General features: G+C 39.3%; 1 protein-coding gene across 1 annotated transcript in view; it reads right to left on the minus strand.

The window, feature by feature from the left end:
- Positions 1 to 1,934: 1,934 nt before the first annotated feature.
- ARHGAP10 (Rho GTPase activating protein 10) overlaps positions 1,935 to 26,301 on the minus strand; it is a 137,868-nt gene continuing 113,501 nt past the window's right edge. The window contains exons 20-23 of the mRNA XM_054632836.2: positions 20,996 to 21,158; positions 10,755 to 10,886; positions 9,746 to 9,837; positions 1,935 to 2,206 (exon numbers count right to left, since the gene is read on the minus strand). Of these exons, the coding sequence (XP_054488811.1) occupies positions 2,118 to 2,206; positions 9,746 to 9,837; positions 10,755 to 10,886; positions 20,996 to 21,158 (476 nt within the window). The 3' untranslated portion in view covers positions 1,935 to 2,117. The remainder of the gene's footprint in view (positions 2,207 to 9,745; positions 9,838 to 10,754; positions 10,887 to 20,995; positions 21,159 to 26,301) is intronic.

Consider the following 26,301-nt stretch of genomic DNA (forward strand, 5'->3'; position numbering starts at 1 on the left):
GAATTTTGGAGGACAGCAACCAGAACAAGATCAAACATGCACTGCAGGTTTAAAACAACAACAAAACAAATGGAAGCAACTTCCAAAGCTTGAAAGCTCCAAGTTATCAGAGCTTCACCATCTGACAAGCCAGCATACCTAGCTGCCACACCTGCAAGGCTAACAGCAAAGATTTATATTCTCCCTCTCCTTTCAACATTTTCTACCAAGTGGTAGCCATGAAAACTGAGTTTGGCACACAAACACCATCCTGCCTCCAGAATGAATCTTTAAGGCCACAGATGAGTTGATAGAGCTGTGGGCCCAGGCAACAGGAGACCCAGCCAGAAGGGAGCTTTGCCACGTGAATGAATGTGAGCACAGAAACCTGCAGGCTGTTGCTGCAAGTACTGGTGCAGCTATTTCCTTAGCACTGCATCAAGGAGCCAATCAGTCAGAAGTCATTTTCAGTGCTTGGGTCACTTAGCCAAGACAAGAACTGCCTAAAAGCTTTGGAGCAGGGAGTCACTGCTCCAATACCAGGAGAATTCTCCAAATGAAACTCCTCCAAGCAATGAGGGTCAGTGCTGGAGAGCTGTACTGGCTTGGCCCACCATTGCTCCATCTGGAAGTGATTTGTGCATACTCCAGTGGTCTGTGCAGTCCAGGCAAAGGAACAAATTCATGGCATGGAGTTAAATCCTCGGGGGAAGAAGCCATCCCAACCCCAAGGCAGCATTAACCATTAACTGGTTTACTAATCTCATTTGTTAGGAAAACTTGCAAGCTAAGTAGAGCTGCAGTAAATGACTCGAAATCCACTGAGTCCAGTTTAACAAATAAGTGAGCCTGTATTAGCATGCCATCCTGTCACACTTTCCTGCATCCTCTCTATTGTCTTTCTTGAAGGAGCGAAAAATAGAAAAATTAGTGATAAACTGCATGTAACTTTTTTAAGTTCTACAAATTTTGAGGCATCAATAAGACCTTGCAGTTGACAATCAGAGGGAAGGAAGACAGGCAAGGTGAACAAGCAGCTAAAACAGACAACAGATAAAATGCTGGAATTCTCCAGTATGCAAAAGCATCATAGCCAGAGATTCTCTTTTCCCTTTGGCTTGAACTTCCAGAATTGCCTATTTTGCGTGAGGAAAGCTCCCCATCCCTTTTGGAGCCTGCTTGAGGCTGACTGCACAGAGCTGCCAATAGTTATTTCATGCCACAACTTCCAGAACCAGAGCAAAGTACTCTGCAACATAGGAATGACAAGTCAAATAACAAATAACATTTTATTTCATTTACAGTGATATTTTTGAGTGGCAAAGGAACCATGACATATAGGAGCCTGTAATAAAAGTTCATGTGTCTTATCTTTATAAAATAAATGAAATCATACACGCAACATAAACGAATGTGCTCTTTGAAGACATTTGAAAAATGTCATGTCTTGATAACTATTATTTTTACTTACTGATGTCTGTTCTGCACTGGCTATTCCACTCTGAAATATAATTTAATTGTCAACATGATAGCTTTTTTTATCCATCAGTATTTTCCAAACCTAAAATGATCATAGAATCATAGAATGGATTGGGTAGGGAGGGACCTTAAAGACCATTTTGGTTTCAATCTCCTGCCATGGGCAGGGACACCTTCCACTAGACCAGGTTGCTCAGAGCCCCATCCAACCTGGCTTTGAACAGTTCCAGGGACGAAGCAGCCACAGCTTCTCTGGGCAACTTGTGCCTCACATTCTGTTAAAAATGGTGGCTATCAAAGCATGATCTCCAGGACACTAAGCTGAGTCACAGATCAACCAAGTACTTGACTTCAAAAGCTATTTATCTTGCAAACAAACATACTACTACTGCTCTTTACAACTGAAAAAACAAGCCCCCTATTAAAAAATTAACCTATCCCTCCATCCCTATTCCCCCCCACCCACCCATTCCAACCCTCAAAGAATCATTTTTTTCTAATTCATATTTGGCAACACTTAATGTCTTTATACAGATTAGGATCTTCAGTCCATAGTCCAGCTCTTCACTGATTAAAAGCAGTCACAAAAGTAGAGACAAGTGACTAGAACAAAAATCCATGGATACCATGTACACCTTCTTGGCGTTCAATGCACAAAGCTATAAAAACTGAACATAATTTTGTGGAATAAGTCCTCTCTTGCCATCTAACGTGCCTTCTAGCCATCCTGGCTCTCTGGAAAATTGCACTGCAAAAGAAAAGGAGAGAAAATTACTGCATCTTTTTATGTTTGAATTAGTACTTTTCAGCTTTAGCTCCATGACACCAGGCAAAGCATCCATAAAAACTTCCCTTCATCTGCAATCACCAGTTTAAGAATCTGGCTAGGAAAGATAAAGAGGATTATTAACTTGACTTAAATTCTTTATAATATACTTCTGCAAAGCCTACATGGTGAAATAGCTTTTAGGTGCAGGAGACTTCATTAAGGAAATGGTTAATGGAGCTTAGGACAGATTATAAAATAGAAAAATTTGTGCCTTAGGGAAAAAGTCTGAATTCATATCAAACAGTGGAAAACACTTTCAGTAGTTGGGGCAAAACAAGAGCAAAAACCTGTCTTGAGGAGAAGTGATGAATCTGGAAGCTCAGAACCACAGAAGCACAGCATAGGACCTTACTTGGCATGAAAAGTAAGCATGGAAGGGATTGTAGGGGAAATAGAAATGATCCAGATGTCACTCCAAGTATCATCTCTTCAGAATAGAGCTGCTATTAGAAGTGACCAGTGGACAAAATCTGAATCATTCTTCTGATTAAATCCTCTCTCTGAAATTCAAATACATAGTGCAAATCACAAAACACAAAGCAAAGGCTTGCAAGCTCCTTGTGCCATCCTAAGTGTTTACCACTGCGAATCCCAAAGTTCATGCAAGAGTATCCATTAATATAAAATAAGAAATATTTCAGCTTGGACTCTCAATGCCCCAGAAGTTACTCTGTGAGCAAGAGAACTAATGAAATCTGACTTCCTGAATATATGTATGTTGACCACATTTGACAGGAAGTTAAGAAAGAAGCATAAGCCTCCTTTCTTTGGAAAACAGACTAAAAAGGCCTCAAATTCCCCTCTGAGGTGTCTTTTAAGGATACAATACAGATACCTATTTACCTATGTAACTGTAAAATCCCACACTTTTTAGCAACCTACGGCACTCTCTCCCATCCTAATTTATCCTCACAGTGCTTCTGAGACAGACAGTATTTAGGGAAGACATCAGACAAATGCTGAAACGTGCTGCCAGCCATGTCAGTGCTTTATTTAAAACACATTAACACATGGGGAAATGTGATATTTGTAGCCTTCCACATATCAGGGAAATAACAGTTGAGAGAGAGCAACATGTTAAGTCTCACTTCCAAAAGCATTGTAAGGCTCTTAATTTGAGGACTTAAAAACATGGTTTTTTCCTTGTGTCCTATTATTGTTAGACAGCTGTGCTCAGAAATCACACTTGAAACAACAGCTGTAACTCCAAAGAACCCAGAAAACGAAACTGCTTTCAAATGATACTGATAGTTTAGATTCAGCACGAAATGCTGGGCTTATCTTTGTAATAAATGTGTTCAGCAAAAAGATTCCAAAGGAAAAACATGCATAGACAATTACCTTTTAGGATCTGTGCTCACACAGTAACTTACATTACTATTAGTAATTAGCAGGCCCTCCTCTCCCTTTGTCCTTTCTGTTCCACAATTACAGAGTACACAGGCATTTGAAACTGCATGGCTGACACCACCACAAACCTCCCTCCAGAAGCTGTAATTCTGCATTTCCAGCAAATGCACCAGCAGCCAAATCCCTCCTTGAGGTCTCCCATACCTATGGAGCACATCTGTATTACAGGAAACAAACTCCCCATAAAATGAGAGATTAGGAAGAAAAGCAACTAGAAAACCTAGAAGTAGGAAATTTCTACCTGTCCTCTGGTACTTAACCTTAATTTCCATTAGAAAGAGGGTAGGTACCACTGGCATGTGAGAGTCTATAAATCCAAGGCCTGTTCAAGCTGAGGGGAGCCCTCATCTGAGGGGATCACACTGAAATTATAATTTACCTAAAATTTACACAGAGGAGGAAATGCTCAAGCTAAGCTGAATCACATCACTCAACACAAGAGCAAACTTCCAAAGAAATATTTTCCAAGCAAGTTTGATAAGATGATGGTGAACTCTGCTCATTACAGCACCTTCATGGCCCAGCAGCTGGGTTTGAGTGGCAAACACCATTTTCACCCCAGCAGATGAGACCTAGCTGGAACAACTGAGCTCTGGGCTTAGGAAATGAAATATTGCCCATGTACATTACACAGCTCAGGGCCTCACTTGTTGGCAGACAGTTCTTTTAGACTCTAGGAAGACTGAAGAAGGAATTATCACTCAATTACACCTAAGGCCACCATTTCTAGAGATCTTTGCTTTAAAAAAAAAAAAAAGTAATAAAAACTAATAAAAAAAAGTAACACAGCAAAAAGTAATTCTTAATGTTCAGCAGCTGCGGTGGCTGTCACAGCAGGGAAGGTTTCTGCCCCCACTCCAATCACCTTGTGCCAGAAGGGGTAAGATAGTTGTGTACATCACTGACTGCTTCTGTAGGCAAAAGATATTAATGAAGGTGCCATCCAAAAGTAAAGCTGCTTTAAGCTCCAGTGATCCTATTTACTTTGCTAATCCATTTCTGAAGTACAGTGTACAACAGCATGCATACCTTTAAAATCAAAACCACTTAACCACATAAACTCCATTCCTCTCTCATGCACAGCTCTTCTTAAACCCAGGACACAGCCTATTCCTGAAAAAATACCCCGCTCAACAGAAGACATCTGTAGTGGCCCCTTTCTGTCATTTCTTCTCAGTCAACAACAATTACAGTTCTTAGCACTTTCTCAGGCCTGCCTCATTTAAAAATACCTTAATGCAGAAACTACACACTTGGCCTTAAAACTCATTACTAGAGCAATCATCCCACAGGACTAAGGCTCATGCTGGCACAGGACAGAAGGGGAAAACACTCATAGTATAAAGGATACAGAGCAGAGAACTAAACAGTAAATATTTTCAGCAAGGTGTAAGGAGTGTATAGCAAGGCTGCGCAACAAGATCAAGCACAGAACCACCACTAAAAGCCCTTGCCTCTTAGGACAGTGCAAATAGCAGCCAAGTTGAGAGCTCAGAGGGGCACAGTGACCCCCTCAGTACCTGCTGCAAGGCCTTTTCAGCAGTCTCACTCATGCAGGCAAGGTGCAGGGAAGGAAGATGTCTGAGCATCAGTACGACAGCAAGGGCTATGGAACAATCACCCCAGCTCAAATGGGCCAGCAAAATCTACAGACTTGGAACTTGCAGTGAGATCTGATTTCTTCTAAACAAGAAACACCCTTAGGTCAACTTGGCATTTGCAGCATTGCCTCTTACTTTTCTATATTCTTCAGAGGAAATAGCTTTGATATTGCCAATGTTATTATTTATTAGCAAATACATAAAATTCACAGGCAGCTCTTCCCAGAGACCCAATGCCATAAGCAGACTTTGCTTTGCTCTGGCAGCTCAAATGTTTCACAAGTCTCAACCACAATGAGAGCAGGACTTACTTCCTCAGCAGTATTAGTTCATTGGCTGGGTGCCACTAACTTCAGCAAGACTGAATCAGCCACTGATTCACACTGATTTCCATGTCTTTGTGGAAACTGGCTGTTTTGGGAGCAAATCTAACCTGCATGGTGTCTGGCAGAAGAGGGCCTCCCTTCCTCATGGACTGTCAGAGTAAAAACCTCAAAAAGCAACATAAATGAGGATTACTGAGAGGAACAGAAATCTCACTGCTAAAACCACTACAGCACTAGAACTCATTTCCATAGAACTCAATGATGCTGGCCAATTTTTCATCAGGAAATTCAATTTAAGCAACCAAATGTTCTTGCAAGCCCTCTGTGTTTAGAAAACCCTTTGGGTTTTTGAAACAATCCCTGTGGGTTGAGTTGATAGCAGAAATGCAGAAATATTTATCATGCTTAGGGTTAGCCTGGAATTTGAAATTTCAAAACTTGCTGTTTCCCTTAATTATGCTGTGAGAAGCAGAATTATCTTGAGGACAGAACACAGGACTAGGAGTCAGGGGTCTTCTCCCCATGAATGTTTCCAAGTGCTCTGAACTACACAGATGAAAGGTGCACCAAGAAGTAGCTCTATCTCCATTTTTACCCCAACAAAAGAACCATTTGCACATACAGTGCAATGCATTATTTTGGGAGCATTTAGGGACTTCTCTTTGATGCAAATCCTGGATTGGTCAGGACCATGAAGACAGTCCACAAGCCACAGCATGAATGAGAGGGCAGAGAGTGCCTTGGAGTCAAAACCAGGAACATTAACTAAGGCTGGCACTTTGTTACAGTGGGAGAGAGAGATGGGGATGACAAGGCCTGTGTGAATGTGGCTTTTTGTGCTCCTTTTATACTTGGTGGGGATGATGGGTGCCCCACTTTTCCTTAGGAAAAAAAAAACCACACTCTCAGTTTTCCTCATGTTTTCTCTCCCCTAAAATCGGATTTTAAAAATTGTAAAAAGCCTTGATAAGAGCTATCTTGACAAGTTTTCAGGAAGCCTTCCTGCTAGCAGTTCTGCCAAGGAATTTTTATTGTGTAAACACCATTTAACCTATCTGAAACACTTCTCCAGAGTGAAATTCCCATTTACTGACTTTAAAGCAGTCTCTTTCAAGAACAAGAAATTTAATAACACTTGGCTCCAAGACTGGCAAAATTCCAGTGCCAGGCAGTCTGATTATTCTTCCCCTGATTATTGGGAATATCTGCCTCAACAACAACAGACATGCACAGCCAGCATATGTCTCTCAATCTCAGATTCTGCTCTGCTCCTTCCCTTATGTGCCCTTATCCAGCTGCAAACTCTCCAAGCTTTGCTTCCAACCACTTGAATTATATTGTTATGTGCTGTCAATAATATAGCCTGTAACAACTGGGAAATAAAAATATTGGCACAGCCTAAGGCAAATTGAATAGAAGATTTTAAAAAAAATCTAGTGGATATTGTTCAGATTACGTTATTCATTTTCCTACACAATTCCATTAAATAGAAAACTTTGCCTTTTCTTTTTAACTTACCAGATGGTGCCTTAGCATTTATATTCGATGGCACTTTAATGGAAAGACTGTGGGATTTGGGGAAGCACAATGTACATGCAGTACTGAAAACACCTGAATGTGAAAATGCTAAGGTTCTATACAGATTCCTATCAGGTGATGCAAAGCTTAACTTAGAATATTAGCAAATCTAACCTTGGCAGACTGAGACAGATTTTTTTTTCCCCTGTTTAGAAACGGGAAATGGAGATGGGAGCAAAGGTTAAACTCACCTTCTTGCACCAATATTACATTTAGTAGCTATGACAGGTGCAAGACTGCTTCCCTAAATGCCATTATCCTGTCTGAGGCTGGAGCAGCCAGAAAGATTCATCCAGTGTAATGACAGGTGGGAGAGAACCTCTGCAATCAACATCTATGGACCAAGAGAGACAAACCAAGAACGGGGAAGAAAACAGGAAAAAGAAAACAAAGCAGAAAAGAGAGGAAAGAAAAAGGAAGAAAAAAAAAAAGAGGATTAGAAAGTGAGAGAGGCCGGGTGGAGAAAGGAGAGACTGATAAAACCTTCACTAATGGAAGCAGCACTTTTTAGTAGACATTAATTTAACAGTTACTTTAATGGTTGATACTAGCTGTATGTCAACTTGATTGATGCTTTGTCACTTTGATAGTTAAGGTTATTGGTAGAGCTGCAGAATTGATGTATTATTACTTTAATTCTTCATTTGGGGGCTTTATTAGGGCATATGGGAATTTAAATTGAGTAACTAAAGAACCTGAATTGATTCACTGCAATCTGATTTCAGCACAGACACAGGGGTGCCTGATACAGAAAGAAAAGGCCCATGTCGAGGCATTTCAGAGGTTTCAAATGTGGAGACAGGTCTGCACTTGGCAGGAAAGAGCCATCCATGACATAACATACTGGGAAAAGTTATGAAATTACCATTACATACAGTTACTGCCTTATTACTTGCATGCTCTCCCCATTTTTTCTGCCAATCCACAGCCTACCTGAGGGTGAGAGCCCTGCAGGGCAAGGACAACACCTGTGAAATAACCAGGATACAGCAGAACAAATTGAAACTAATGTGTTGAAGGAAATGTGAGCTTTGCCATCAGAAATCTGCAATTGGGTTTTCCAAATGCAATCCATGCAACCTTTTTTCCCAGTCTTTGGACCTTATTTGTCTGATGACATGGAAAAAGTCACAGTTGAAACATTTCTCCACAGATGCCAGAGTCAAATTCCATACTTGTTTTGGGACAATCCAACTCTCCAGTTGAAAAACTCAACCAAGGCTGCAATGCACCAAATCATGGGGGCTTTGTCACCACTTCCTGAGTTCTCATAGCAGGAGAGAATCTTAACATTGCTCTCACACAAAAACATGACACACAAGGAACTACTTCTTGGAAGACTTCCTTACCCCAAGCTAACACAACCCTTGCTGTTCTGCAGCAGAAATGCCTCTCCCAGACATCAAATCTTTTCCACCGTGCACTAGATTTTCTTTCCTGTACACAGTTTGATGTCTGCTGAAGAGCCCTATCAGTCATGTTTTAAAAAACTTAAATTAAAATAAGTGGTGTTAAGGACTTTAAAAAGAGCAATCACTCAGCTAATTCATCTTTAAAAGGTTTCCCACCTAACTTGATTCAGACATGATTTGCCTGCAAGGCAGCTCTAATAGGAAACATCAAAAATGATTTTGTAAAGTGGGTGCTGGTAGGGAAGAACCTAGTGGGGACCCCAGACCACTTTATGTTGAAAAAAAAAAAAAAACCCAGAACTGAAGACTGGACCAGGCCTGCTGTTTACTTGTTTGGGGGGAGACAGAGGACAGGAATATCCTATTTTACATACCATTAAAAAAAAAAAAAAAAATCCTGAGCTTCCCATTCTCCATTTTCAGAATTTGTATTACAGTAGTCACTAGCATAAGGTTTAAAAACTAAAACCTTTCCTATCAGTTTGAAGTTCCTTTGCATTTGCTGAAGGGTAGATCCATGGAAGCTCACTGAGAACAGGAATCACCTTCTGGATGCTCACATGTAATGCTATATTTGGATCCATAGAAATCATTAAACACAGGCCTTCATTCCACACCTCAGTGAATATTCCATTTTCTACCAGTACATGCACACGCTAATGCAGACCTTGATCTAAATCAGTAAAAACTCTCTTTTTTCCTTCATTGTTCACCTGATTTACCTGGCACTCTGCTTCAAAATCCTGAAACAGATTTTTTTTTTCTTTAAAGGAAAACCCCTGTGTTATTTTACAACAAGAGTTCACATTTTAAAAAATTCAGTTTCACAGACCAAGGTGTTCTCTTCTATTACTGAATAACCTTTTTTTTGGTACTACAACACATCTAAATGATGCTGGAAAATTATACCAGCTGGAAGAGTCTATTCACCCAAAAATCAAAAGCATTGCCTCACAGTGCTAAGGATATGTTAAGTAGCTTCTTCATACCAGAAAATATCTCCATCACCAACTGTGTGCCATCAGCAATGTTGGCAGAATAGCAGTCAGGCTTGTATTTTTATCCAAAGCCATTTTAGCAGTTTTGTCAATTTGTTTTTCATTGCTTTATATTTACTCAAGCAGTACTTACCATCTTCAAATATTGCTCCTATCTGAAATGACAATTCAGAGCTGTGTTCTGCTTCACATGGATAAACTGCTCTTGCTTTTCGGTGGGCAACACTGAAAAATGAAATGATGAATTATAGCAACTTTTTACTATTATGAAGACACTGTCTCAACCATTCTCTCTCCATTCACATTTGGAGATGACTAAAACTTTAAACACAATCTCACATGCATCATTACAGGGTTATAATTCATACACACAGCCAAAGCTGAAGCTTCACAGCTTACTGTTGGCATTTCTGAATACCATACTCCCAACTTTCTGCACACTATTTTTATGACAAACTCGACTTTCAACTACAGTTAAATTTTTTTCATGTGCTAGTCAGCAATGAACTCAATAGCAGGCAAAGTATAATATACTTAAAAAATTCCAGCAGAAGTAAGAAATAGGATTTTTTTTATCAAGGGTTGGGAAGAATTTGTGAATATACCTACTACTTGAACGACTTAATTAGAAAGACATATATTACTAAATTTGAAGGGAAAAGCTAAGATGGTGAAGACCTTCAAAGAAAAAACTCAAAATACTTCAAAACATGGAAAACAACATGGAAAGAAGCAGAAACAGGATGGAAGGAAAGCTGGACAAAAGAGTGAAAGAAAAGAATGAAACCAAAGAGAAAGGAAGAAAGTCTAGGATGAGAATCTTAAATCTGGCAAAGGTGGAAGAATCTGCATTTTAAAAGACTCTAAGAGAAACACTGCAGGAGAGAGACACTATGAATTACCCACCCATTGTTAATAAAGCCTTCCTGACCACTGGCTCAGGGGACTGTGTGGTACACCAAGGTAGGTGTTCAAAGGAAAAGTAAGATGAAGTAGACAGGTATTTCATTCTGTTAAAATTGCTGCCAGGTTGCATTTCCTGGTTTGAGATAATCATTCACATGCCACGGGAGACTGTTTTTTAAGGATACTGAAAAAGGAGGCAAATAAAGAGCCAGCAAAAGTTGAAGTGCCCACCATACCTTTCCACTGCTCTGTCAGTGCCAGTGGCAGGGCTGGGGAAGATGAAATTGGGTAGTGCAGCATCTGTGGCAGCCGGGGTAGCAGATGGAATGTTCATCCATGAGACCATCGACGGGCGGCTTTGAGCAGGACTAAGAGGAAATACATTCAAGGCAGAATTAACAGCATGAATAAAGTTTCTTATCCCACCAAAATATTTGAATCTTTATAACTGGACAACCTGTGAGATTTTCAAATTCAAACCAAATCATATTGTCAATCTGATTTTGCAGAAACGGCCACCATATGATTCTGCACTCCTCCTTGGAATTCTTTTCCTACATGCCCTACATCCTAAGCTAAGGAGAATTACCTGAGATGCATGACATAAGCAATAAAAGGGCAAAATTCCCCATTCCTTATCTAATAAAGACAGACAAAGTGAAATTGCATCGAGCAGGCTATTATTTGAGCTGCCACTCTGCCTTTACAAGTTTTGATGAATCTATTTAAAAATCTCCTCAGTACTGTACAACTGAGAAGATTTCTAAAGAGGCTGCAGCTATTCCAGCACTGGGATCACGATGCTGGCTCTGGATTGAGATCTTCATGGAGCTGTGCAAACACTGTCTCAGTGGCTGCCCCCACCAATGTTATCAAGTTAATGGCTGAACACAAAGATGCCACAAGAGGAGAAGAAATAGCAGGCAAAATTTAAAAGTTGCATTAGTAAACACACAAAGTTGCCCCCAACATAAAGAACATTTCTAATTTTACGCCTTAAAAGAACTGAAGTGTTCCAGCACTGGAAGGCTTTCCTTCATTGCATGGACAAAACAACAAATAGTCCAAAACCAGGCTGTCAGCATGTCTTTGGAACACAGAGCTGGACTCCAAGCAGTTTCAAAGCAGAAACAGTATTAAAATCATTTGCACACAGCAATTGTTCCCTCAGAAGCAGAGACTTCCCAATACAGCATTTATGACTTTGTCTTACTCCAAGATTAATCTCTTAGACAGCATTGATATGAAAAGCACCATCAAAATCTAAGAACTCAGTCAAGAAGGTTTTAGTGGGAGTCTAGATGCACACTGATCAAAATGGAGTGAACACAAGCAAAAAGAGGAATCAAGAATCAGCCCTGTTATAATTGTAGATTAATAGAAGAAAGCAGGAAATCTAACTTAGATAGCTAATTTTTATCTTATTGTACACTGGGATATTTAATTTCTAGAAGAAATTATCATTATTTGTTGGTTTGCATAGCATGATTTACAATCAAATTCAACTTTTACAAACTCATATACTCACATAGAGTGACTCATAGTCACTCTAGCAGTTACATAGTTAAGCAGGCATTTATTTTGAATATATTTTTTTTTAATTTAGTACATTATAATGTGAATTTCATATTCCTTATTACAAGACAATGGCTTTTTCTTTGGAAATGTATCAGATGGCATGTGAATAAAAACTGGAATTCACAGTTTATAAAACAGCATTCTATAGTTAATTCCACTAGTAAAAATGAAACTTAAATATGTTGGAATCATAACCAGAAGGGTTTATCAAAACATGCTCTGCTTTTAAAAATTATCACATTTACCAAATAAGGAAAGGAATCATGTGGATTAAACTGAATGATGAGCAGGATCATGGTGTCTAGAAACATACTTTATGCTTAACTTTGGGATGAGACTATCCAGTCATCTTTTCTGCCTAGGAATCTTCCACGGCACCATTTTTTACATCTTCCAACAATTACATACATTTAGGAGCAGCACCTATAGAATTTTAGGGTTTTCTTTTGCTTCAACTTGTCTCCTTCCTCCCATTTTTACCTAATAATTGAAAAAATTTCCTCAAATAAAAGAAAAACCTTCAGCTAAAAGTGACTTCATTCATACAAACCAAAAAAATGAACACCAGCATTTGGATCATTTTCTCTAAATACTGAGAATAAAGCAATTCTCAGTGGTACTGTAAAGTTTAGAAAGTTTGCCAGAAAGTAAATAATTTCTTCATCATTCCTCACTCACAATGTCTACATGCAGAATTAATTTTAACTCAGCAGGTGAACACAACAACAACATTTTTCAAAAATGAATTTAAAAGAAGTATCCTACTTGCACAGACTAAACTCTTCTACTTAAAACAGTCCTGAGACTTAGAGAAAAAATATTTTCCTTGCTATTTATTCAATTCAAATCAATCTCTTGGCAGGGGGGTTGGAAGGATATGATCTTTAAGGTCCCTTCCAACCTAAGCCATTCCCCGATTCTGTGATAAGGATTGGTGTTAGGCTCATTTCTGAAACCTGCAAAACTACTGAAAACAGAAAAATAACACTCCAAGTATATTGCCAAAGGAGTATTAAAATGCCTCTAATGCAAAGTATTCATAATTCAAGAATATTCTACCAAGTGGCCTTTTGTAGTGCAACCTCAGATGTGTGGTTTGATTTTCAACAAATGAATATTAAAACTTGCATTTATTAAATATTTCATTGATGGATGCATCATGTTAATCTCTGCAATTTACTCAATCAGCTCTAGAACAACACACACCACCTGCACCTCACACAGAATTAATGACTTCAAAGCAATGCTCAGAACAGAGAGAGCACAAAAGGAATCCTCTGACCTAGGGAAGCATTGGTCATTCATAAGAATACTTGGAATAAACACCAGATGGTTTCTTGCTGAGACTTGGAGAGGAAAGAAAGAGGGAGGGAAAAAAAAAAAAAGAAAGAGGTGTGCACATAAAGGAACAGAAGATGAAATGAAATGTTCAGCTCCATGCTATGGCATGTTAATTTCTCAAGTTACAGAGACTCAACAAGAATTGCAATCTATCACCAAGTGAGACTACACTGTCCTTTACCAGACAGGATTATATAGAAGCATGTTAAAATTGGCAGGTTTTCTACAAATTCTGAGCCACTCCAACACTTGTAGTGGAAAAACACTCCAGAAGTACAGGTATGTGGAGTGCTGGGCTGCTCCCTCCCCCACTTTTTTGATGAATTCCCTTAATACTTTAGAGCTGTAGGGAAAACACTGCAGCAGAATTTGCCTGTCACTTCAGGCTCCTGGTTACCCAGCAAGAGATCATACTCTACCATCCAGCAGGAGACAAAAAACCCAACACATTTTTCAATAGCAATAGCTTCACCACAGTAAGAAGAATGAAAGAAAGAAAAAAGAGAGTTGATAGCTTTAACTATGAAGCACGTCCTAGAATTTACGGATTTGGTTGTGAGGTTGTTTGTTTTTTTTTTATTTATTGTACTTGGTTACCTCAGGAACCACTTAATTCTTGTTACTGAAACAGAAGGTTTTACTCAATGAGAAAAATAATTTCCAATGTTGCGGTGTGTAAGCAACAAAAGGTTAGATTTTATTGTTTTTTCCTTGAAAAGGCTCTTGTCACAGCAAGGCTGCCTTGCTATAAAGATTTGCATACCTTGTTTATCAAGATGATGCTACATTAGAAAGTATTGCATGTGTTATCACACAGCATCTCAACTTTAAGAAGGTATGTTGAAGAAATCCTAAGGCTAAAATGAAGGCAATGCATTTTCTGTGGGTAGGAAAAAAACTCAAAAAGGCTGACATAACCATCTCTCTTTGAGGAAAAAATGCTATTGTCTAGCATAGTGAACGATGGGAAAAGGGAGGAGGGGGGAATGGCTTTACTGAAAATAAGCTAGAGATTTTGTACTGATATTCAGCAAGAAATTTCTGAAAACAAGATTTTATTGGATGTTTATCTGGCTGGTTCCTAAGGTAACACAGCTAAAGAGCAGCCTCTTATCTTGAGAGCAAGGAAGAGAGTCTGTGAAAAGAATCTACACTGCAACTCCTGAGAAAAAAAAGGGTTGTTTCAGACAAGTTTGGCAGCGCCACGGCTGTCGTATCACAGTGTCTGGCTGACAAACTCAATGAAAGCTTTCTGAAAGGTTTCATTACAAGATGACAGTGTGTATCAAAGGCTGTTGGCTATTGCTGATTCTTTATGCAATCCAGTAGTGACCACCACCACGTCTTCCTGCATCTTAAAATCCCCTGTGCCCTGGGGAGTGGGGAGCAGAAAAATATCTGGCCAAAATTCTAGAAATTGTCATAGCTGCAGCAAAGCTGGAGACAAACAGAAGGCCAGAATTTCCCCATCTGTGTTCCCCCTGGAAAGAAACTGCATCCTCAAAATTTCAAGTATGTGACATGCACGCAGCTTTCCTGAACCCTCATTTATACAGAGCACATCAGTCAGCACTGAAATAGAGGGGTTTTTAACTTGGATTGTGAAGTCTCAGTGAGGCAGCTAACACATTAGTGAAATGATCTTTCACACCAGTCTGGTAAATCCAAAGCTAATGTCTACAGCAGCTGTCCCAAGTAAAAGCATTTTTAAATGATAATTCAGACAAAGCAAAAGTGAAATATGTACATCTATAGGCTTATAGCTCACCACTGCTCCTTTCAGGGAAAAAAACAATGAGGGGGCTGTGTTACCCTGGAGGAATGCAAAGAAAAGAAAATAATAAATTTTAAAAATTTAAAAAGGAAACTTTAGCTCATCTCAGTGATTGCATCCACACCCCTCCCTGCCCTGAGCACACACACCATTTACCCTGTGCTCACACAGCAGTGCTGCTGTCAAGCTCCCTGGCAGCCAAGGAGATGGCAAGGTCTGTTTTGTACGAGCCACATGACTAAGTTATATTATGCCTGTCTCAAAGAAGCTGCAAAATGAGGGCTCTTGCTCTGCTTGCATAACGAAAGGGTACAAAAAGAAGTGCCTGCTCCGCTAAACCCGCTCTCAAAGTGCTGAATCACTGAAGAGGTGGCAGCTGAAACAAAAACAAACTGCAGAATAAGCACAATGACCCAACAGCAGCTAGAGCACCTTCTTTCAGTAAAACAGGATGGTGACATTAGATATTATAAAAAGTTTTCACGACAGTGAAACCGAAGTCACTCATCATTTATGTAAAACTGCAAATTCACAGCACTGCCAGAAAGTACCAAAAAGAAAGTATTGCCATTTTAAGGGGACCAGACATGCCGTCTACTGATGTAGATATAACAAGGCTGATGGGAATTCACGCAGCAGTCAAACAAAATTAATAACTATCTCCAAGGCTTCTGTTATGTGCAGAACATCACTATCTCTGCCTGCCCTTGCCATCTGATGGCTCTTTTAACATCAGGTTGCTCACCAGCAATTTGAACAGCTTGAGATTTCACGAAGAATGAGTAACATCTTCCCAGCATGGTCAAAAAGACCCTGGATGCTGCACAGCACAGATCTTGTCACCATTTTGCATATTAAAACCCCCAAAACTAGATCCACAGTGTAGCACTTACATACCATTGAACTGGGTAACAGAATATTTTACTGTTGGGAGAACTGATTAAGAAAAATTCATAAGAAATGAGAAAAAAAAGGCCTTAATTATTTCATCTTCCATTAGTCCCTTGCACGTTCCTGAAAATCCATTTATATCGGTGCTTCCATTTCTCCTCTGGGCCTTGAACACTTTGGTATTTGGACTGTCAGGACTGTACCTTGCATGCTCCTACAGAAGCATCCAAGGTGAGATTCAGTTTGGAAACTATGAATCTTAGCATTCTTAGCCCAGAAATGTAATTGCTTTAACAAGCTCTGCACCCACCTACACTTCTGAAAATGTTTGAGGGACAGGAATGCTTTCCATCCCCTTGAACTGCAAAATCCCAAAGGCTTAGAGAGGGAAAGAAGAACAAGCAAGGTAAACAGATGCTCAGTATCATCTTGAGGAAGGTTATTCCATATCCTGCATCATAACTCCATCCAGAACAACCATCAAAAGTCACCATGTTCCAGCCCTCTGGGAAACCCAGACACCCTGCAGTCTCAGATCCCAAGAATACACTCTCCAGCTGAGAAACAAGGCATAAGTTTTCATGATTTGAATGAAGAAGTGATCATGCAGTAAGTGTAGGATACTTCCAACAAAAAAAGGAAGACTGACCCAATTCTGAAAACCCAGCTCTGTGAGGGGTAAGTCTGTAAGGTCTGTAGATAAGCCCTGGCACAGGGCTTTGTACTGTAAGCACAAAGAAATCTTGTGACAACAAGGGGCCAGTTACAGCAACAAATCTTTCCTTATCAGAAAAAGGTCCTCAGAAAGATTAATTACAACACCTAGCAAGTCCAGAGAATACCAAGTGTTCAGCTTTTTTGGTCCATTCTGAGGTCAAGTGAAAAAAGACATAAGGCAGTCCACGGTATTTTAGGACATGACTTGTAATCCACCTTTTGACAAATCAGTCATTGCAATGAGGGAAACCTGTACTAATCCATCAGAGGTGAGCTGCCATTACAGCCAGAGCTCTGTAAAGGCTGAACAGGACAGGATCATCAATAAATGATTCTGTAAGTAAATTCTATAATCAAGCCACGGCAGCTGCAAAAAAAAAGTTTCCCTCGCCCTGTTTTAATTTAATTACACCACTCCACATCTGATACTGAAACTTTGGCAATACCACCTCCTTCCCTATTAAGAGGACTTTAAATTTTTGGACTTTGTCTTTACTTGCTTATATATATTTATTAGACACTGAAGTGTATACCCAGTTTAGCTATCACTGTTATCTTCTGCATGCGCAAAGCCATAGTGCAATAGGGTGAAATTCAAATTTTGTATCACTAACTTTCAACTGCAGGTAAAAGGGAGGATTGACTACAGCTTCACATTTCAAATGCAGTTTAACAGCTACCCCTAACTACTTCTAATCCATATCTCCAAGCTCAAGACCATCACTACCATCAAAACAGTCTGGGGACTAGCTGAGAAAGGCTATCCAGCCCTTTAGTAGCTGAAATCCTGAACTCCTCTTAAGAAACTACATGTGTTGAACTATTAAAAAATTCACCACAGGAATAAAAATCTGAGTGATTAGGGTGCACTATTTTTCAGTGCCAATTAGGAAGGGTCACATCCTCCAGCAAGCCTCTTGAAGAAAAGATGTGGCAGATTTACTTACTTTTTGGGCAAATGCAATAGAAAAATCAGAAACTGTGTAGGAGAGTCTGTATGGACAGTTAGAGAGGAAAAAAGGAAGAATGCAAATGCTGTTAATTAAACTGAGATTGCTGTTGCTGCTCTACCTTGAAGGGAAAAAATGTCCATACTAGTGGAGAGCAATCCTTTACTCAGCTCACAACTATAATTATGAATTTATTATGTTTGAAATCACCATGTGCAAAGCATCCTTGGATAGAAGGTATTTTCAAACAGTACATGTTTATGACACAGTGCTCCATCAAGTAGAAGTGGTAATTCACCCATCCTAACTATCTGGAGTTTGAATCTTGTATCTACAAAAACTACTGTGCAACTTGGTGATTGACAGGGAAAAAGAAACTCCTATGTTCTACCATAGAGTGTATATAAAAATAAAACGTATTTATTTTTAGTATTTGGCTCTAGATGGAAGTGTGAAGTTAAAAATAACTTCAGGAAAAAGGTTAAAGAAAGTTTAGGGTGCATGATAGTCTTAAAGCAGCAAACTCAGGTCTCCACTGAGAACCACCCCTGCCAAGCATCACCCAAGTCTCTACTCACCCCTGCAGCAGCACGTGACAACACAGGACATATGTCTGATCCACACAGAGCTTTCAGAGAAAATCTAGCATCAGGCAGACACACACACTTACAGACATGAAAACCAACAGCTTAACGGGGATTCAGAATGGCACATATGTGAAACATCACCTTCAAGTTACACCGTATGCACAGCACATCTCTAAATACTGACGTGACAATTGAGCAGTCGGGGCTTTGTGAGATATTTCACATTGGTGGCAAAGCCCTTGCTCTCTCAGCTTCTTTCACCACTCTGGACACAGAGCCCCTCCTAGAGCCCATCAGGAGGTGAGGGTGCATTTGCTTCCATTTGGTGCTCACCTCACCATGCTGGAAGCTGTTGCTCTTGCTTTGTTAGGTGGGACAAGGAAAGGGCATGCATCACAAAAATCTCTGCCCAGAAACATCATGGTGACAACAGCTATCATTCTGGAAAAAAACAAGCTTCTTCTTTGTTGAAAACAAATACCACAAAAAGTATTCTCGCTACCCATCACGTACTCTTGCTTAAAGCAAGCTACTGGCGTAAACCAGCTCTTGAAATATCTGACACATCTTGACCCACAATGCAACATGCCTCCCCTGGGAAAAGCTGCAAGCAACTCTTCTGCCACAAAGAAGTCACCATCACCTTGTTGACTGCATAACTCCGGAGTGATCGATCTCTGACACGGAACACCCATGTGTTACAAACATCAGCAGGAACCCGAGGAACTGGATCCTCTGGTATAATTCCATCTCCCCTAGACTCACTAGGGCATGTGCTGCAGCTCAGTGAACACCTGCAATACCATTTGAGAAATGATACTGTGGATTTAAGTAAGGGTTGATTTTGTCCCAGTTTGGCTCAAAATACAAAACATTTTGAAATCCTGCACAAACAGAAAGGTTTGCTCTTCACCTAACTCTAAGGGTTGGTCCATCTTATGAGAATAATCTACAGCCAACAGCCAGTGCTACATTTCCTGGAGCTGTGAGAGCTACCAGAGCTACATATGTTTTGGTTTGGGTTTTATTTATTAAGGCAGGGCCCTCTGAGTCATGTGAACTAGAAGGGGAAGAGAAGCCAATTTGAGGTGAGAAAGCAGAGGAAAGAAAGAATGTAACGTTCACAGACTATTCTGTCACTGTCCAGGCTTGTTACAGAGGTAGCTCTTAAGCAGACTTCACAGACAGGCGAGTGGAAGAAAGAAACTACTTTTGACAAATTATCTAAATGCACATACCATGCACCTTTATTTTTTTCCTTCCAAAGAGAACTCTAAGTACTGTTTCCAACTGAGAAGAAAACCTCAAGCCATCAAGTCAGGTTTCCAAAACACCAGTGCAATATAATTTTTGATGAAAATTAACAAACAAAAAAAAATTGCTTTTTTTTTTTGTTAATTTTCATCAAAAATTAACAAACACCTGAAGTTCCCAAATTCTCTGGATAAAACCAACACTCCCCCTTTTATTCTCTGAAGTGACATTATCAGTGTCCTGCTAAACCTGTGTTCCTTAATTAGCTTTCACTGACAGTCCACTTTTATACCAACTACAGCATCTTTTCCACACATGCACCTCTCTTTGGTAAGTACAATTTGTTGCTAACTCTACTCACTTCTAGAGGATAGTACAAGATTAAACCTCTACTGAAGAAACAATATTTATGGAAAATACCTATAAATCTGGAATTCTTTCAATACAGATGAGAGAAAAAAATTGTTCCAGTTAATAAACACTCAAGTCAGCAGTTTATAATTAATAATTACTCTATGACTATCTATATATTCTCATGTGTTATGTACATCTACACATACATTTTACTCTTGTTTCATCATCAGAGCTGGCTACTCAGAATGCCATTATGGAAAATATTTGTAAAAGATCTTTTCTCCAGACCTGCTCCTTCCACTGTTCTTGGCACTAAAGGCTGGAAAAGTTTGTCTTGATAGTGGTTAAAGTCTGAATGAATAACAAACCAGAGAATTCAATTCAAGTTCAACTCTGATTTAAAAACAAGTTATGGTCAGCTTTTTGTGTATCAAACCTGAACACGTATTAGAGAGTCAGAACTTACATTTCGACGTCAATTTTTGCTAAATTTAAGTCATGCTCAAAAACAGAACACTTACAGCATCCACTGACGTGACACACTGCACTTCCATTGGAAACCAGGCACTTAATTTGGTAAGAAGAGATTAAAAATAATAATGTTCTTAGACAATAGCATCTGAGCACACACTCATTGCAGTGTGTTTATCCAAACCCAAAGCTGGGCCCAAAATCTTAGCAGTATGGCATCTAAATGTATCTTAATATGTTCTTGAAATAAAACTAGGGTAAATATCATATAGAGGAATAAATTATATATTCACTGCTTAATTAAAAAAAATTAAAACCATTTAAAATGTTATAACAGGTAACAGGAAAATGAAGTAGATTTCAATAGAACATTTTTTCCTACAAGCATTCAAGTAGGCTCTAAGCTCCACCACAACACATAAACACATATTTTTGTAGCAGAAGAAAACAAACACAATTATATGCAATTTCTAAAAATCACTCCTCACCAAACTGCAAAGGAAAATGTGTTTCACAATCATACCAGTGGAAACATCCTTAACTAATATTCAGTTACTTACAGATTTGTTGTCCAGCCTGCAAGATCTCCACTGTCCATGATAAGGTGATTTTCATCCAAGAGCCCAAGGGGGCTGCTGGAGAATGCAGGTGTTGGAGACTGGGAAGAAAGAGAATCCATGCTCCCAGTTGGGGTGTCTTCTCTGGGAGAGCTGTGACTGTCAGCTAGGAAAGAGAGAACAAGTCAGGACAGTCAAAGAATTATCTCATAAAGCCAAATAGTCTGCCTTGGAGATAATGTCCTGAAATATGTAAGAGAAGAAACTTCTGTTCCATCTCCACTGGGTGTTTTGGAGGACAAGAAATCTCCCTGTATTTCCCCAAAAGGTATCATTGCACAATTTCCCCCACTATTCTCACCAGGCTTTCTTCACATACAACGTATTCCCAGTCCCTTTTCAGTTGTGTTTTATGTGAATGAAATGCTAAATTTTGGGGAGGTGTTTTTAGACAAAGGCAACACTTCTGATAAGAAAACAGTTTAGGCTATGTGCATTTGTCTCCCTAAAAACACAGTCTCTAAAGATAATTTAACACACATTTGAGGAAATGAGTGCTCTCAAATACAATAAGCACAGTCTTCTCAAACATGAAACAATGACATTTAGAAAGGTCAGAATAAGCAAGAGATCTCTAACAAACACCCAATACCCAAAAATGTTACTTTTATTACTCCTTTCTAATGGTGTTACTTTTAAGAGAGTTCACTGTATTCTGATCTATTTGTTTTCTTAGGCTACTCTTAGGATATCACTTGAGAGGCAACATATTCAAATATGATTGATTAGGAAAACATTAAAGGAATAGCATTCCTATCCCAAGGACCATGAGGTTAAGTTACTCATGTGTCACAGCGGTCACTGCAAACCATGCTGACACATCATGCCAAACAGCACATTCTTCACTGACAAACTAACCTTCACCCACATAGCCTTTTCCTTTCATTCTTTATTTTTTAAACATCAGCGGGACATTTCAGAAATTCTAAAAGAGGTGCATGAAATGAGGATGTTTGCAAGCATTAAAGTATTCAGCACAGCTAAGCCAGCAGTCTCAAATGGGGCCTGTAGCTGTTTTCAATATATTAATATTTAACAGTAATAAGGATCAATTCCAGCCACTCTTTACAAGGCTCCCTGCATCCCTTCCTCCATCCATCCTACTCCCAGTAGCACTCATGAACACAACCCACAAGCCTGCCAAATAACACCAGCAGAAATGTCTAGAGTGGATTAGATACCATTGTCTTCACCATCTTTGTAAAAGAGTTCTGCTCTTTTGGGCCCAAAAGATTTTGGGGAAAAAAAATGAACAACTATGTCCTAACCCAGCATCAAAACAATACAATCAAAAGCTGTTCAAATATTGTGCTGTCTTGACAAGTTATATCTCCCATAAATAGTAATATACAAGATGAAGTCCTGTACAACATTACTTTCTATTTCTAAATTAACTAGCATCTGCTCAGGGAACAACTGAGCTTAACTCTATTTCATCAAGCTAAGCACTACTCTTGCAATGATTTCATTTATGATTTTTTTCTTAATTAATGAAAAGTGCAACATCACAACAAAACAAATGTGGACAATGAAAAGCCACCCTTGATGGAAAAAAAAATCCTTCTCCTAACTCTATCACAGCCTCAAATTTCTTCTGCTACAATAGCTCAGAGTTAGCAAAGCCCTCAGCTGCTTCCCCAGCCATCTCATCCTCACCCCCTCCCAGCAGCTCTGAGAGAACAACTTCCCTAGAGAGTAAAATGACATACAACTGAAAACAGTGAAATGATAAAAGTGATCATCTGGAAATTTCTCCCCAAGTAGCTGCTAATTTAAGGATCTAAATTAGCCCGTAGCACCAAAGTGTGATATGCTCTGAGGAGGAGAACATTACCTGGGAAAATGAGTCACTTGCACTGTGGCAATCCTGCTCACCTGGCACCTCCCCACTGCACCAAGGCCATGGTGCTGCTGCTTCACATTTACATAACATGAGAATCACAGGAGTGTCAGGTAAAATCGAATTAATTACATCTCATTTGCAGATGTATGTGTCACAGTGATAAACATCTGCGAGATCAGACATTACTGATCAGACATTGCAACCTTACTTCATGAATTCCTTAGAACTAGAGTTAAACCCTTTTAATCCATCCCAATTTCCTTTCAAAGCAGTAGTAGTAGCACAGTCTAGATTATCAAACCACATATACCTTATTAGAAGGTCACATTCACCTCAACCATTCACTCAGCATTACTAAAACACATTTGAAAGGAATATTAATCTGGTTCTTAATATTACAAATATGACCAGCTCACAGCACCTCCCTATAGAAAGCAGAGGATATCTGTTGAATTGTTTCCCAGAACACAAAGAAGTTAAACCCCAAAACACTGAACACTTGAGTCACGCACAACAGAGTCAACACTGGAGACTGTAGTATACAGGCAATTATGTTTGACATTATCTTAAATTAAACTATGTGTTAAATCTTTCCTCAAATTTTACTTCTTCCTTCCTGAGCCAGTATTTTCTCACAGTCTGTACTGCACTGAACTCCCAAAACTAAGACTGGGTTTTGCACAGTAAAAACAAATCAGGTATTTAAACAGGAAAACGCCTGCAAAATTCTATGGGATTAAGTAAAAACCCTCTAAAAACATGTTCAAAGACACTTTACATTTCTGATGTCTTCAGTTATCTCCTTTTGTAAAGTAAAGCAATATTTTTATTCAGGAAGAGGCAATTCTGTATAACGGCAAATACAGATGACTAATGACCATCTAGCACATTTTCATGATTAAAAACAATATATGCTCCAAACCTAAATCCTCAGAATATAGGGTCATTGCTATGATTGCAACAGCACAAAGACCTCACCCTGTATTGTCAGTGCCAGAAGTTCTGCTAACTTCAGAAATTATAGTACCTCCTGTGCATGGCAGAGGTAACAGAACTGTGCCTCATTATCTCTTCATTCAGCTTAATAACCTGCTTTTGATTAATGCCCATCTCACATTGGGGTCAAACTACATCTTCCAAATAGTCATTGTCCGAAAACATCAGCAGATGATAAAGGGAATGAAGAATCAATGTTACTAATTAACAGACTTGCCAATCAATGCATGCACCTTCACTTTGTTAGGCTTTATTTTCAGGCATGACAATAATAAGCACTACTAATTATTATATTACCTCTCATATCAGGTTTCTGTGCTGTGTATTTCAATGATCTCCTTTTTAAGTTTTACACCAAATCTCTTACTGGGAGGGATTTTGCAGCTCTGCAACCACGTACCTGTTTTATAAAGCTGTTACAATTTCCCAGCAATCTCTCTGAAGAGGCTACATCAGATGTGATTCTATGGGGTTTTGCTGTGGTTCCATCAGAATGACATTAAGCATTAATTCCACTGCTTACCCCTACTCATCAGTCCCATTTGTACATCCAGGGCTGGCACTTGTTTTAGCCATTAATGTAAATTAATAATAGGATGAGTTGATTAGCCTCTGTGACCAACAGACTTAGCAGAGTCATTGTTTCTAAGGATGTGCTCCCTTCTGTAATTCTGGGCTACATTTTCCCTCTAAAATCTGTACATTTGTTTCTCAATACAACCGCACTTATTTTGTTTGAATGGGTGCAGCTTAGCACACAACCACAACTCCTACTGCCTGTCATTATTTGCAATTCTCCTAACTTTGTCCCATGTGCAAATATATTGTCAAATATTTGTATTTACCTCTCTAAATACTGCTACATCAACAGCATTCCTCCAGTTGCTTCAAACATCTTCAGCAAGCTACAAGATGTTTTAAAAATTAACATTGCCAAGCTACAGAACCCCATGATCAGAGACCTTTTTTCAGACAACTTAGGTGACTTTGCATTATTCAAAATATTCACCTAGCAACAGACCTACCTGTGAACATCTCTGCTTGATTACACATTGATTATCATAACGAAGTTCTTCTTGACACTTCTTCAGAACTTGTAACATACATGGACTTCTAGCTATTTCCCCTTTTTCCACCCCCCTGCCCTTTTCCTGCAGTTTGTTTTGTAGAACCAGTAAAGACCCTAAGCTGCTGGAGATGTGTCTTTTAAGTTTTGACGTGTTTTGTTTCTTTAAGTGCGTGTTAAGGACATTGCTGGAACTGAATCAGCTTCATGGGTTTCCTTTTACCTCAGAAGTCAGGGGCTCCTAATGTTGATAGTCCAGTATTTTTTACTATTTCTCTCCTCTCACTCCTCTTTACCTCCAGCATTGTTCTCCAGTGAGCAGCATTGTCAGGTCTCCCACTCCTATGAAAAAGCTGACTGCCACATTGGACTGACAGGTCCTTTCAAAGAGGAGCTCCAGAAACTTCCTACTCTTCTTTCCAACCACCTGAATTCTAATAAGCTCTTACCTTCTAAAACATGCAAGATGTGACTGCCTTTAAAGCTCATTTATATTATTCTTTGAGCATACAGTCTGGTGTTCTTGGTGCCTTCACCTTCTCCTTCTAAAAATGTCAATCCCCCTCCTTTTTCTCTCATATTACACTCATTTTTGGGTGCCAAAGAGAGCCTGAACAGATGAAGGACATGAGGCTTCTCAGTACAAAAGCAGTAAGTCTGTATGACATCTCACAAATTTCTGTCAACATTCCAGCCATCAACTCTTCACCTTCCCTTCGTCATATTTGTGGGAAGGCTCTGAGTGCCTTCAGCTTGGCCATTTTTCTAGAGCTGCCATCAAGCTGCTTCTACAATTCATGTCCCCATCCTACACAAATAGGTGTAAGATCCAATTTTACTATCAAGAGAGTTAAAACTTGTTTCACATTCTCATCACCTTTTGCATACTATTTAAATTTTTTGACTGCCTGGATCCTTTTAAACTGTCATGTAAATGAATTTCTTGTTTCACTGATCTAATCACAACACTCATCCAAGCCTTTGAGCTTTCACTGTGCCTCTGCAACAGACACCCTCTGCTCTGCCTTTATGGCTGTTCATGGTTCAGACCAGCTCCATCCAGAAAATAATAAATATCTTAGGCTGATCCTAAAAATTTACTGGTGTGTCTAGCTGCTACTACTAATCCTTCAGTTTCTAACCCAAATATCCTTCCTCCTTCCCCCCTTCCCTGCCTCATGTCACCCTTTCTCATAATCACAGATACCCCCAAAGTACCAGCACAGACTAACACCTACCTCATATCCAGCAAATACATAAAACCCTCAATTCCTTCTGCTTTTTATCTGAAGGAGCCTCAGATAGTAAAAGCTCTCAGACCCTCCTTACCAGAGATCTGAACTA

This window comes from Agelaius phoeniceus, chromosome 4 (assembly GCF_051311805.1).
Source record: "Agelaius phoeniceus isolate bAgePho1 chromosome 4, bAgePho1.hap1, whole genome shotgun sequence".
In the NCBI taxonomy this organism is placed as follows: domain Eukaryota; kingdom Metazoa; phylum Chordata; class Aves; order Passeriformes; family Icteridae; genus Agelaius; species Agelaius phoeniceus.